The sequence below is a fragment of the Solanum pennellii genome, chromosome 10 (genome assembly GCF_001406875.1).
Source record: "Solanum pennellii chromosome 10, SPENNV200".
Lineage (NCBI taxonomy): Eukaryota > Viridiplantae > Streptophyta > Magnoliopsida > Solanales > Solanaceae > Solanum > Solanum pennellii.
In genome coordinates, this window is record NC_028646.1 from 81308913 (window position 1) to 81322358 (window position 13446).

Here is a 13446-nt window from a genome sequence, read left to right on the forward strand (position 1 = left end):
TGTTGTTAGGTAATATCAAAAGTGCTTAATAATTTGAAATCGGATAAAGATCGTAACTCAAATTTAGGATTATAGAACTACAGTATTTTCTCCTTGTTTTAATATTGATACATGTCTTTTAAAGATATTCCAATCATTTGAACATAGACAAATGCTTATGGACAATATTATTTTACCATTTCATCGAAACACATAATTATTTATTTATAAAATGAGAAAATTTCATAAATAGCAAATTAATAGACATAATAAGACTTTATTAATTAATTCTTTTTTTTTTATAATTGCGTTCCATAGCTATAGTTTTATTTGCTATGAAGGCTACGATTTGTTTATTTCACTTACGAATATACAAAAAATAGGATAAATATATACAAATTTTCACGGGAGAGAGGAATCAAAGTCTTTACTTGGAAATAACGTTCCATTAACAATACGCAGCATAATTAATTGATTGTCAAATCATTAGTGGTGGAATTTGGCAAATAGTGGACGTACCGTGTAGTTGACGGTATGGAACTTGCAATTTTGCTGTTTAAAAATTCCACATTTTGGCCTACGTTTAGAAGCTTCTATTTGGTTTGTTATGACCCTTTAGACCAACCCATGCCACATTTTGCCAACTTTCTAATTAATTCACTTTGTTATAAGGTTTGGAAAAATTTCTTTTATATTTTATGGTATTTGATAAGTAAAAAAATAACGTTTAAGTGTAACATAAGATATGAAAAAGCTAAGAAGAGGAGATAATTACTTTGAAATGTCTTTTATATCTCGTAGAATACGATGAAGAAAGTGGTCCATTAGTAAGAATGACCCAGCCCAACTCATGATTTCCCAAAACCTGTTTTCATGGACCAGACAACTGTATTTATGGGGATAAATACAGTTGAATAAATGATGATAATGTTAGTATTGGAAAGTGTTAGGCCCAATCATATATTGTAGCTTCAAAAAGGAACATTTAAACTGGAAATTATGGGCCTGAGTTATTTCATGGTATTGGGGACATTACTGTGTGAAAGATACAAGTTATAATTAGAAGCCCTGAAGATGTCATTTGAAATTGCAAAGCTTAACCAGACATGAAAGGACAATTTCCATGAAGTACGATTATATTATACATCTTTTCTTTATAGTTCAGACTAGCTTGCACACACCTCGATTATTTCATACGTACCTACTATTTCCATCAAGGCTTGCACACACCTCGATTATTTCATACGTACCTATACTATTTCCATCAAGGCATGTAACTCAGCTCCATCCTTATTACCCTGTTCAGGTATGTCTTCCAGGGTATCCAAGATATGAATTCACATTTGGTACTCTTTTTGAGTCTTGAAATTAACAAAGTTAACCCCTTTGTTCTTTATTACGAATCATCCGGTACTCTTGTACTCTTGACTAAGGAGAACTATGGACTACTCTCAACATGTTTCGAGACAATCTTGCAACTGTATCATCGTCTATCTAGCCTTGGGTTAAACGATGAAACGTGAACACAGTAACAGCAGACAAGATCACAGAGGCACAAACAGAGCATAATAGCTACACAGAATTAACCACAAACAGAAAAGCCACAAAATATCACAACATTGAAAATAGTCTTCCATAGCAAATTGAACTATTACAAGATAATTAAAGCTTCAAGTTTTGAACTATTACATCTCATAGCCAAAAAGAACATCAACTGGAAGTTGTGGTTTGGCATCATCCATAACAAAAGTACAAATTACATTTCAATTTACTCCTCTTGAGCTTCATCTTCATCCTCATAATACTCTCCCTCTTCATCAGCAGTGGCATCTTGGTACTGTTGATACTCCGACACAAGATCGTTCATGTTACTTTCAGCCTCGGTAAACTCCATCTCGTCCATTCCTTCACCAGTGTACCAATGCAAGAAAGCCTTTCTCCTGAACATAGCAGTGAACTGTTCGCTTACACGCCTGAACATCTCCTGAATTGATGTTGAGTTACCAATGAAGGTGGATGCCATCTTAAGTCCGGTAGGTGGGATATCACAAACAGTTGATTTCACATTGTTAGGGATCCACTCGACAAAGTAGGATGAGTTCTTGTTCTGCACGTTGAGCATTTGCTCATCGACCTCTTTCGTGCTCATTTTGCCCCTGAACATAGCTGAGGCAGTCAAGTATCTGCCGTGGCGAGGGTCAGCTGCACACATCATGTTCTTGGCATCCCACATTTGCTGGGTAAGCTCAGGGACAGTCAAAGCTCTGTATTGCTGTGAACCACGGGAAGTCAAAGGTGCAAACCCAACCATAAAGAAATGGAGCCTTGGGAATGGAATCAGATTCACAGCCAGCTTACGGAGATCAGAGTTCAACTGACCAGGGAAACGCAAACAACAGGTAACACCAGACATTGTTGCTGATATCAAATGATTCAAATCTCCAACTGTTCCATCAAACAATTACGAAAAAACATAAACACCTACAACAGTAATAAACAACATCTATAAAGCAAATCAAAACGCATAAAGGATCTTACAGCTTGGGGTGGTAAGCTTCAAGGTTCTGAAGCAAATATCATATAAAGCCTCATTGTCAAGAACCATACATTCATCAGCATTTTCAACCAATTGATGAACAGACAGAGTAGCATTGTAAGGTTCAACGACGGTATCGGAAACCTTAGGTGAAGGGAAAACCGAAAACGTAAGCATCATTCTGTCTGGGTACTCCTCTCTGATCTTAGAAATCAAAAGGGTACCCATACCAGATCCTGTTCCTCCACCCAATGAATGGCAAACTTGAAACCCTAAAAAACCCAAAAAACGAAAATCACATTATACATAACCCATAAAAACCCAGATCTATAACAACAAACCCAAAACAGAAATGAACAACAAACCTTGAAGGCAATCACAGTTTTCAGCTTCCTTACGAACAACATCAAGAACAGCATCAATCAATTCAGCGCCTTCAGTATAATGCCCTTTCGCCCAATTATTACCCGCACCAGATTGTCCAAACACAAAGTTATCAGGACGGAAGATCTGTCCATAAGGACCAGATCTAATACTATCCATGGTACCAGGCTCCAGATCCATAAGAACCGCCCTCGGAACAAACCTACCACAAGAAGCTTCATTATAATAGACATTGATTCTCTCAAGCTGAAGATCAGCATCTCCGTCATATCTTCCGGTGGAATCAATGCCGTGCTCAGCACAAACAACCTCCCAAAACTTGGCACCGATTTGGTTGCCGCATTGTCCACCTTGAATATGAAGAATCTCACGCATTTTGTTGAAATTTGGGAGAAATTTTTTTAGAATCAGAGAGAAATGAAAGAGAATTTTGTGTGTAGGGACGGAGAAAGGGGGAGTTATATTTATAATGAAATTTAAATTAATTTAGGGTTTTGAGAGATATGTGGGTGGCGGAGCCGGGGCTCCGGTAACGGTTACTAAATCAACGGTTAGATTTAATTTGACCTCTTGGACCCTGTGGAAATGAATTTGAAATTTGAAAAATTGTGCGGTACAGCTGGATAACACAAGAATTCTTACTCAAAAGTCCTTTTAGATTTTATATTTGACAATGAAGGTCCTTTTATTTTTACTAAACTACGATACGATACTCTTAATTTTGAAATTTTGCTTGTACATACTAATGTTTGGAGAGTCTTAGCATTTACTGTTAAGGGTCATTTTGGATCATTTTTACTTATTGTATTGTATTGTATCGTTATCATACCTATAATGTTTGTTTTGATTGTTATTTAAAATGTATTGTATTATATCGTTATCATATCTACAATATTTATTTTGATTGTTATTTAAAATGTATTGTATTGTATCGTTAAATTTCGTTGTTACGTAACAATGAAAACCTCTATTTTATGGAACAAACATTTTGGTGTATTCCCATTGTTACTTTATTTCTTTTTTCAATTATATATTTACATATTATATCAAAATACTATTTTACCCTTTATCTTAATTCTTTAAATCTAGTCAAACCTCTTACCCTTAGAATAATTAGAATTTTTTAGTAAATTTATAAATTACAATACATTACGATACAATCAAACTAAAACAGTTAAAATGTTATTAAACAACAACAAACAATACAGTCTAGCCAAACATTGTATCTACCATACAATATAGTACAATAGAGTACAATACACATTATGAAACAATGTGTAAAGTGTGTCTAGTGTTTATTTCACAATTTTGGTAAGCAAACTTACATTTTCATTTAAGATTAATCTTGTCTTAGGATTTAAGGATCAATATGAATCAACCATTTTTTAGCCTGTTTTATCCAATCTTTTGCAAAAACAATCCTGTTATGATGATGTTTTTCGTTTGCTAGCCACTCTATCTACAGTGAATATATCGGAGAAGCTACAAATAAGTCTTTCACTCCCAACAATGGACTTGTACAAAGAGTTCAACGTTTAGTTCGTTCATAAATTTTGAAGTTGAAACATAAAATTTGAGTATTTGAATTGTGATTTATGAGATTTGATAAGTTGCATTCAAACATGCATTTTACTTTTAAAAAAAATAAATTGTTATATGTGAAAGTGGAATTTCTACTATAAACTGGTCAATTTTTTTAAAGATGAATTTTTAAATGTATAATCAATCATTGAAGGCTCTTTCTAATTTTTGAAAATTTCAGCTTTTATTTTTTTTTAAAAAAAAAGAATTCTTCTTGCAAAGTTAGATTTTTCCTAAGAATAGTAGAGTTTTTCAAACATCAAAATAAAGTGGAATTTGGCATAAAAAAATAAAAATTGAAATTTCAAAAATTCAAATACAAGCTCAAAAATGAATGAACCTTAATTTGAGTTCTCATTGAATAGTAAAAACAAAAATATATTATTCATCAAAGCCTAGTTCCATAAGACATTTCTAATGAATGCCTCAATATTGAGGACAGTCAAATAACTTTATCGGTTATCTTAATTAGGTATACAAATATTTTCAAATATTTAAAGTCATCTAATTTGATTTATGATAATTTCTTTCTTTTAATTCATAAGACAAATTTGATTCAATATAAATTTTAAATAAATTATTTTTAAAACTTATAATTAGAAATATTTTATAGCTCCTTAATTTTTCCAAGGAACTATTCCTATTATCAACCCACGTCTTAAATAGAAAGTATTAAAAGTTAAAATTTATTCATAAATAAATGTCATTTTTCTTTAAACAAACTAATATAAAAATAATGTCAGATAACTAAAATAGAGAAGCTTTACTTGGAATTTTATTTTTAGAATATATACAAATGACCCAATTGAATATTTGTACTTAACTTTCACTTATTGGTTGCCAATCTTTAATTCACTAAACCCCAATCGAAACCAACAAGATATCAATTGATTCGATACTAATTTAACAATTATCGACAGAAAAAATATATTTTCAACTTTCTACATTATATATTTAAGAATTAAAAGATTACAAAATAAAATAATATTTCAGTACATTCTATATTTTCTTAGTTCAAGACATTCAAATATATCCTTAGTTTGTAAAAATTTGTATCAAATTAAAATCAAAATTAGATAAATAATCATTTTTTAATACCAATGTCCACACTAACTTTCATATACCTGAATTAATTATATAAAATATTGTATCATCGAATCGACAATATAAAATTATATGTACCAAAACTAAATCATATGAGAAGAAATTATACCTGAGACCTCGTAATACTCGGAGTACATAATCGTGGCAAAACTAACTCCACACAGCCTATTTCTTCTTTCCCGCTCATCAACCACCATTCATTTTGCGGCAATCAAAATTCTCAGTCCTTTTTGCCGGCTGTTCTAACTTCTATGGAAACTTCCTATTCTTCTTTATAAGTATAGCAATTCAGACTAACTTTACTATCAACAATCTCAAATTACACTTCCAACTAAAAAAATCTAGAAATTTCTCAGAAATGGGCATTGTTTTTGGAAAGATATGCGTTGGAACACCCAAATACAGAACAATTCAATCTACAGCTGATTACGAAATCCGCAAATACCCAGCAGCTGTTATAGCACAAGTCACCTACGATCCGATCCAGTTCAAAGGCGACAAAGACGGTGGATTCAAACTACTAACCAATTACATTGGAATATTCGGTAATCCCCAAAACTCTAATCCTGAAAAAATTGCCATGACAACCCCTGTAATCACCAAATCGGGTGAGAAAATCGCCATGACAACACCGGTGGTGACTAAAAGCGATGACAGAGAGAAGAATACGGTGACTATGCAATTTATTTTGCCAGCGACTTATACGAAATGTGAAGAGGCACCAAAGCCGTTGGATGAGAGAGTGGTGATTGTAGAAGAAGGGGAGAGGAAGTATGGGGTGATGAAGTTTGGTGGGACTGCAAGTGATAAAATTGTGAAAGAGAAAGTGGAGAATTTGAAGAAAGTGTTGGAGAGAGATGGGTGTAAGATAATTGGGGAATTTGAGTTGGCTAGGTATAATCCGACATGGATATTACCTCCATTTAAGACCAATGAAGTTAGGATTCCAGTTGAGTGATGAGCTGAAACTAGTATATTAAAGAAAAACGTATTGTATATGGGCTGTATACTTTGTATATCAGACGTTATTTTAAAGTTGGTAGCGTATACTATTTCATGGCCTGCTTTATAGTGTGTTATAATCGAATTTATCATGTAGTTCTTGTTTTGCTTTTGTTAATAGAGTTTCAAATTCTATGTAGCTTATTTGATTTATTAAATTCGAAGTTTATAATAATTTGAAATACTCTACTATCATATATATTAAATAGGGAGAGAGGCGAGTAAGATTTTGTTATTTAACTTAGATACATGTGAATCTCATTCGATACATATATTTATAGCTGTTGTGGTTCGAGATATACCTAAATTTCAAATACACGGGAGAGTAGCAAGTGAAGCGAGCAAGATACGTTTGAATATAGCGTATAAAAAACAAAGTACATCTAATTTTGACCTCATATATCTTGATATTAGCGAGATATATTTGCTTCCTATTTTTAGTAATGGCATAATGCTGCTCTGTTTCAGCTAGCGTAGATTTCAATCGGAAAAATTACATAAATTGATATATTTTAATAAATAATTACTGATTTTAGCAATACTTTTTATTTATTACCATTTATAGCAATCATATGTTAAATTTATCATATGTATTAAAAGTGAATTATGTATGTAATATATATGAATTATAATCATTTTTTAAATATATTATGTTTGTTTGGTAAAAATTTGACACGTTGTATTATAAGTGAATTAAAATGTGTAATAAATAAATTATTTATTATTAAAATTTGTATTATATATGAATAAAGAATTGTTCTTTGTAATATGAATTAAACTTGTATTATAAATGAATTAAAAGTGATCAAGTGAAAAAGAAATATTATTGCTATAAATGGTAAATATTTTGTTATTATAGTATATTTATGTAAGTTTCCCATTTCAATCATCCCACATAAGATTTATTTTCTTTCGCTTATCATAGATATCCTATAATTCTATCTAGACAACTCGAAAAGAAATTATTGAAAATATTTGCTACCTCTCACCAGTTTTATGTCATATTTTTAGTAATTGAAAGACTTAGTTATATATCATAAATTTAAACGCTGATTTCATCTTATCTCATATTGAGATACGAAACGTGGCAAAACGAACTCCACATCCCTTGCCCTCATCTACCGCCATTCGTTTTGCAGCAAACAAAACCCCTTTCTCAAGTCGATTTGGCACCAGAAGCTTCGTTTCCATCGATTTAACAACAAGCAATTCACAGCCAACATTTCCATAATCTCATCCAGAAAATTCTCTAAAAATGGGCATGATTTTGGGGAAAATCTCTGTTGAAACACCCAAATACGAATTGATACAATCTACAACTGATTACGAGATCCGAAAATACCCAGCAGCTGTTATAGCACAAGTCACATACGATCCAACCCAGTTTAAAGGCAACAAAGACGGCGGATTCATGCTACTAGCCAATTACATCGGCGCGTTAGGTAATCCCCAAAACTCCAAACCTGAAACAATCGCCATGACAGCCCCAGTAATCACCAAATCGTCTGAGCAAATCGCGATGACTGCACCCGTGGTAACTAAGACCGGTGACGGCGAGAAGAATACAGTGACTATGCAGTTTATTTTGCCTGCGAAGTATACGAAAGCTGAAGAAGCACCGAAACCGTTGGATGAGAGAGTGGTGATTGTAGAAGAAGGGGAAAGGAAGTATGGGGCGGTGAAGTTTAGTGGAACCGCAAATGATAAAACGGTGAAAGAGAAAGTGGAGAATTTGAAGAAATGGTTAGAGAGAGATGGGTTTAAGATAATTGGGGAATTTGAGTTGGCTAGGTATAATCCCCCATGGACATTGCCTCCATTTAAGACTAATGAAGTTATGATTCCAGTTGAGTGAAGCTGAAACTAGTGTTTGTTAAGAAAAAAAAAAGTGTTGTGTAGCTAGAGCTTGTGAATTTTTATATATTTCGCGTGTTTTTGTATCGAGTTCTTGTTTCTTTGATTAAGTCACAAAATTAAGTTCTAATCATAGAAATCGCGATAATGTAAACAGTTCATCGAGTATGAAGATGAAGAAATTTGCAACCATGTATAAAGACTAGTATAATAACGTGTGTGGTATGTTACATTGTGAATCTGTGGAAAACCTAATAAATTAACCAATTACCAATACCAACTAGAATAAATAAGAAAATGAATAAATGTTCTAAACTGCACAGTAAAAAGAATGATTTGAGTACCTTGTGTTGTATCTGCTGCCTCTTCTGTTTTTCTCATTAGCTACCATCTCTGCTTCTGAAGTTGCTCGCTTCTTTAAGCTTTGTTCATCAACGTAATTCATATGGCGTAAGTCCTCTTTGATTCTGCTTGCTGCCTAATATCATAGATCAAATACTGACATTTATCTAATCTAAATCTTTATCTTTGTGCAGCAGCCTTCAAACTCGTTCTATCGTTAATTTGCTGCTTCCTCACTTCCATCAAAGACCTATCACATATACAACCTGGGAAAGGATTTGCATAGAAGTTCTCTTCTAATCTTGGTGATTCTCCTGCTTCTCTAGAGTAAGGAGCTCCTAATCTGTTGGAATGTAACGTCTTGACCTCGGAGGTAAACTCTTCTCGAGTGATCGTACCCTTATCCAACAAATCAATCAATCTTACAACATTCAGTCTGAAATGAAGAGAAGTACCAAATATCATCATTAGTTTGATTGAGTGATGACAAAGCGAGTACAAAAATCTAAAGATAATAGTAATTACCTGTCGGGGCTTATGGTCTTTTGAAATCCTTCGAACCTTCTATGCCCTTGCACGGCCTTTGCCATATTCCCGTCATATGTGTAAACAAAGACATCACTTTCAAGGGCTACGAGATAATCTAAGGCAGCAAGACGGTTTTGATAATGCCTGAAAGTCTGTAGTTCTTCCATTGTTGTAAGAGTTGAGTGAGAGAAAACATTAGGATACTCGTTTCGAAATGCATCCATGCTGTTGTTGCCATAAATTTCCCCAGCGACAATATATATCCTGGTCGTGGAGGGATAGCCCATTGCTTTAAGAAACAAGGCAGCCTCTCTAGGCGACATAGGGCAGCCCCCTTGTAGTCGTTTCTCATTGCCATCTATCTCTTTCTCTTTCCAGTGCTTCACTTGATACCTCATATAACGAAGTTCTTCAGCCTCTTGAGCAGTTAAATTGTTGCTGCAGCCGGTAAAGGCTAACATATCTTTTTCATATCTGCAAACATGCTAAGTACGTACTTAAAAATGAACGGTTGAGAAATTGGCCAACAGATACCATGTTAGAGAGATTACCTCAAGTGAAGAGCAATGTAGGGTTCACCATTGTCTCTAAGTCTATCCACCAACTTCTTTCCAAGCTCCTCGATCTCATTTGTGTACCGTAGAGCCTCATAATTTGCTCTACAGCGAAGCCTCTGAATAGAGGATGCCAAGCCATTGTTAGCAAGCCTTGAATCTGTATGCGTAAATTGTATCACCTTGTGCTTCTTTAGTAAAGGAAGAACCTCTCCTCTGTAGTAACTAGCCTGCAGAAAAGCAACAAACTATAGTTCCAGCATGCAAAAGATCATCGCTTGCTAATAGTAGTTCAATTAACCGACCTTAGACCAAGAGACCGGTGCCTTCTGAATAGGGGTCACAGCTGCATATTTTGGTGGCAACGATTCAACAATCTTAATATCATCCTTTAAAACATCAATGAAGCGTCTCCAGTCAAAAATATCTTTAAAATCACTACAAGAGACGAAAAACAGATCAGAACTAGAACTAACAGAATCAAGAAGAAACACAGTGAAAAACTAAAGAATTGTACCTGGGATCTGTCCAAAACGATTCATGATCAAGAGAAGGAAGAACCAAAGTGGCATTCAAAATTTTTGCAATAGCCACCATATCACATATCTACGGTAACCCAAAACAATGATTGTCATAAATAACAGCATCACCAACAGCTGAATATATATAGAAAAGACAACTCGAAGCTTCATTTACCCCTGTTCTCATCTGGTTTAATCCTCCGTTAGCATGAACCAAGACATATCCATTAGTCGATGATCCAGTTCCTAAAATAATCATATAACATAACTATAGCCAAACTATATAGTAAAAACTGATCCAAAAGAAGGAAATGAACATTAAGAAATCAAAATCTAAAAAAAAACAAACTCAGACATACTTATTCGATCCCTAGGCCGAGCAATGCATTTGTAGTAAGTATCACTAGGTGGCTTCATCCATATTTCTGGTACCTGTCCAAACAATTTCGAGCCGGAGAAAGTCATTGTCTACCTACAACCCTTAAACTTTGTTGCATAGAAGCGGAGCTAGGATTTAAAGTTTAGGAGTTTTTACTCAGAACTTACCGGCAACTCCTTCATCTGGCGTTTCCGCGCAACTCCACCAGAAGAGGAAACAGAAACAGAGGACTGTGTTTCAGAAACAACTTTTTGAGCATTAACCCAATCATTTTTAAAATTCTGAACAACAAAAAGCCCATTATCTTTACTCATCAAATTCCCATTTACATCACCATTCATAACGATTGAAAACTTAAAGAAGACAGAAATCATCACCAAAATCAACAATATCCCCAAAGTCGTACGACCCATATTATATCTTGATCCTAAACACGCCATAATTGAACAAAAACTCAATAAACATTCTTCTACTCTAAAAATCAAACTTTCCGGCACCCATTTACACGCTAATAAATATCGTACTATTGTTCGAGAATGATGATGATGGTGGTAATAAGGAAGGTTTCCGCTACCAGCGTTAATAATATTTGCATTATTGTTATTATCACCATAGTAATTGTCAAATCCGATTTGTATATGATCTGATAATTTTTCAGGGTCATTCTCCATAACAGGACGTCGGTGGTGGATAGTGAGTCCGGTTCCGGCCACTCTGGGACTACCGCTGGCAGAATTGGTGGCGGTGCCACCGGTTGACATATTACCCAATACAGAATCAAAACAGAGAACTATGGGTAATGTTTGCAGATTGACATATCACAAAATACAGAATCAAAGAGAGAATTATGGGTCTATTCAAAGATTTTTGCTTAAAAAAAAATGTTTATCGATTTACATATTACAAAATACAGAATCAAAAGAGAGAATTATGGGTCTATGAAAGATTTTCGCAAAGGGAGGGATGTTTGCCGATTCAGAATGGTAGAAGGTGGTTTTAACGCTTTGTGTGTGTTTTTTTTAATTAATTAATTTATACTCTTTAAATATGATGTTTTTATTTTTAAAAAGAAAATTAGTCAACTTTTTAAACTAAGCTAAATATGTACAATTTGTCAAAAAGGAGAATTTTTTAACAAAAAATATTATGTCATTGTCTTATTAAAGGTAAAAGGAAATTAAGTTATTAATAATTTTTTTGTTAATAACTAATGGTGACCAGATTAAAATGGTGACAAACAGGCTAGAAGTGTGTAAAATTATATCAATTCTATAAATTTTTAATTTAATATGTAATGGGATGGAATTTAAGGCTCAATTTGATTGCAAATGAATTTAAAAATTGTAAAATAACTTAAAAATTTATGATTTTAAACTTAAAACATGCACAATATGTTAATAATATATTTTAAATTAACGATGTTAAATATAATAACATTCTATTTCTACGAGAGTGTATGATAATTAAAAGAAACAACAAAAATGATGAAGCTTGAAAACTTATTACTAAAACATATAAAATGCGTTATTATATTTTATAAAGAAAGTAAAAATACATAAATTAAAATAAAATAATTAATAAGCACTATAATATGTTTTGCAATTACGAAAAAAAATGTAAATACAAAAAAAAACAATAATGAAATTTAACAAACGTCACTTCAAGCAACGGCTTAATTATCTTATGGAAGAAAGCAGCTTTGTGTGTGTACGGTTTTCAAAGATCAAATAAAAAAAGTTGTAAATACTGATGAAAGCTTTTGTCTGAAAATATATACTGACGTATGGTTAATAAAAAAATGGTAAAATAACAGGAACATAATTTTATTTCTTAACTAAATTTATGTAATAAGTATATCTTGATTATACGTGATCCGAACATCCCCATAGTCATGTCATGAACAAAATATTGACGTTACTCGATAAATTAGAGTTAAATAATTTAGTCTTTGAAAATTTCAAATAACAACTTCAAGTGATAATAACTATCAACTTATTATTTAAATATATTTAATAAGTTATTGAATTCGATCAAACTGTATCTAAGCGTCTAGCTTAGTCCTTCATGGTGATTTACTTTTTGGTTCTTTTTTTTCTCATATAACATAGCAAGAAAAACGTGCATGATGGTTCAAAATTCAAAGTTTTAGGCTTTAATTTTTCTTTTTCTCTTATTTTTTGCTTCTACTTTTTCTAGGATATTGATTTATTTTGCTTGTATGTAACAATAAGAGGTTACTATGAATTTCTCATAAAAAAAATAGTTCTTGTAATGTGGAAATTCACATGAATATTGCTATACTTGCGTCATTTTTGTATTAATAGAATTTGTGATGAAATTTATAAAGATATATGTTAAAGAAAAGGTAGAGCAACGTATACCACAAACTTTGGTATCACATGATAAGTAGTAGTAATAATGCATGAATTTTAATTAAAGGCATGGAATTCCTAGGGTTCATAGAAGGAAGGCATGAAATATAAACGTATATTTAAATTTGAGCTTAGTTGGTAAGTAAATATTCTAATTTTGAGTATGCACGTCTAATAACTAGATATCTTAATTCATTTTTATTATGTCAGTTGAACACTTTGAGTGATGTTCTAGATAGAAAATATAATATTAGTGTAACATTGAAATTTATGGAACTTTCAATGCTGGATTTTTCGGTGCGAATCTCGA

At 32.8% G+C, this 13446-nt stretch overlaps 4 protein-coding genes across 4 annotated transcripts; 2 read left to right on the forward strand and 2 right to left on the reverse strand.

Moving 5' to 3' along the window:
* Positions 1–1588: 1588 nt before the first annotated feature.
* On the reverse strand, positions 1589–3467 carry LOC107002318 (tubulin beta-2 chain). The gene is made up of 3 exons (XM_015200288.1): positions 2881–3467; positions 2518–2787; positions 1589–2424 (listed from the first exon to the last, which is right to left on the reverse strand). Exons 1-3 carry the CDS (start codon positions 3272–3274, stop codon positions 1748–1750), a joined length of 1341 nt encoding a protein of 446 aa, XP_015055774.1. The 5' UTR covers positions 3275–3467; the 3' UTR covers positions 1589–1747.
* Positions 3468–5894: 2427 nt separating this feature from the next.
* Positions 5895–6704, forward strand: LOC107032480. Its single transcript, XM_015234084.2, has one exon. It carries the CDS (start codon positions 5943–5945, stop codon positions 6540–6542), a length of 600 nt encoding a protein of 199 aa, XP_015089570.1. The 5' UTR covers positions 5895–5942; the 3' UTR covers positions 6543–6704.
* Positions 6705–7660: 956 nt separating this feature from the next.
* Positions 7661–8707, forward strand: LOC107002753 (heme-binding-like protein At3g10130, chloroplastic). Its single transcript, XM_015200916.2, has one exon. The coding sequence runs from the start codon at positions 7842–7844 to the stop codon at positions 8439–8441; it is 600 nt and encodes a 199-aa protein (XP_015056402.1). The 5' UTR covers positions 7661–7841; the 3' UTR covers positions 8442–8707.
* Positions 8602–11792, reverse strand: LOC107001655 (O-fucosyltransferase 19-like). Its single transcript, XM_015199624.2, has 8 exons — positions 10932–11792; positions 10745–10817; positions 10561–10631; positions 10382–10470; positions 10170–10302; positions 9862–10094; positions 9308–9784; positions 8602–9218 (listed from the first exon to the last, which is right to left on the reverse strand). The coding sequence occupies exons 1-8, from the start codon at positions 11523–11525 to the stop codon at positions 8963–8965; spliced, it is 1926 nt and encodes a 641-aa protein (XP_015055110.1). The 5' UTR covers positions 11526–11792; the 3' UTR covers positions 8602–8962.
* Between the last annotated feature and the right edge of the window lie 1654 nt (positions 11793–13446).

Bases quoted from the DNA above. Each gene is read 5' to 3' on its own strand.
- LOC107002318 (XM_015200288.1), bottom strand. From the start codon at position 3,274: ATGCGTGAGATTCTTCATATTCAAGGTGGACAATGCGGCAACCAAATC. The intron at 2,788-2,880 runs GTTTGTTGTTCA...TGGGTTTTTTAG, and splicing joins AAACTGTGATTGCCTTCAAG to GGTTTCAAGTTTGCCATTCA. The intron at 2,425-2,517 runs GTAAGATCCTTT...TTGATGGAACAG, and splicing joins GAAGCTTACCACCCCAAGCT to TTGGAGATTTGAATCATTTG.
- LOC107032480 (XM_015234084.2), top strand. From the start codon at position 5,943: ATGGGCATTGTTTTTGGAAAGATATGCGTTGGAACACCCAAATACAGA.
- LOC107002753 (XM_015200916.2), top strand. From the start codon at position 7,842: ATGGGCATGATTTTGGGGAAAATCTCTGTTGAAACACCCAAATACGAA.
- LOC107001655 (XM_015199624.2), bottom strand. From the start codon at position 11,525: ATGTCAACCGGTGGCACCGCCACCAATTCTGCCAGCGGTAGTCCCAGA. The intron at 10,632-10,744 runs GTATGTCTGAGT...TGATTATTTTAG, and splicing joins TCGGCCTAGGGATCGAATAA to GAACTGGATCATCGACTAAT. The intron at 9,785-9,861 runs GTAATCTCTCTA...GCATGTTTGCAG, and splicing joins TACATTGCTCTTCACTTGAG to ATATGAAAAAGATATGTTAG.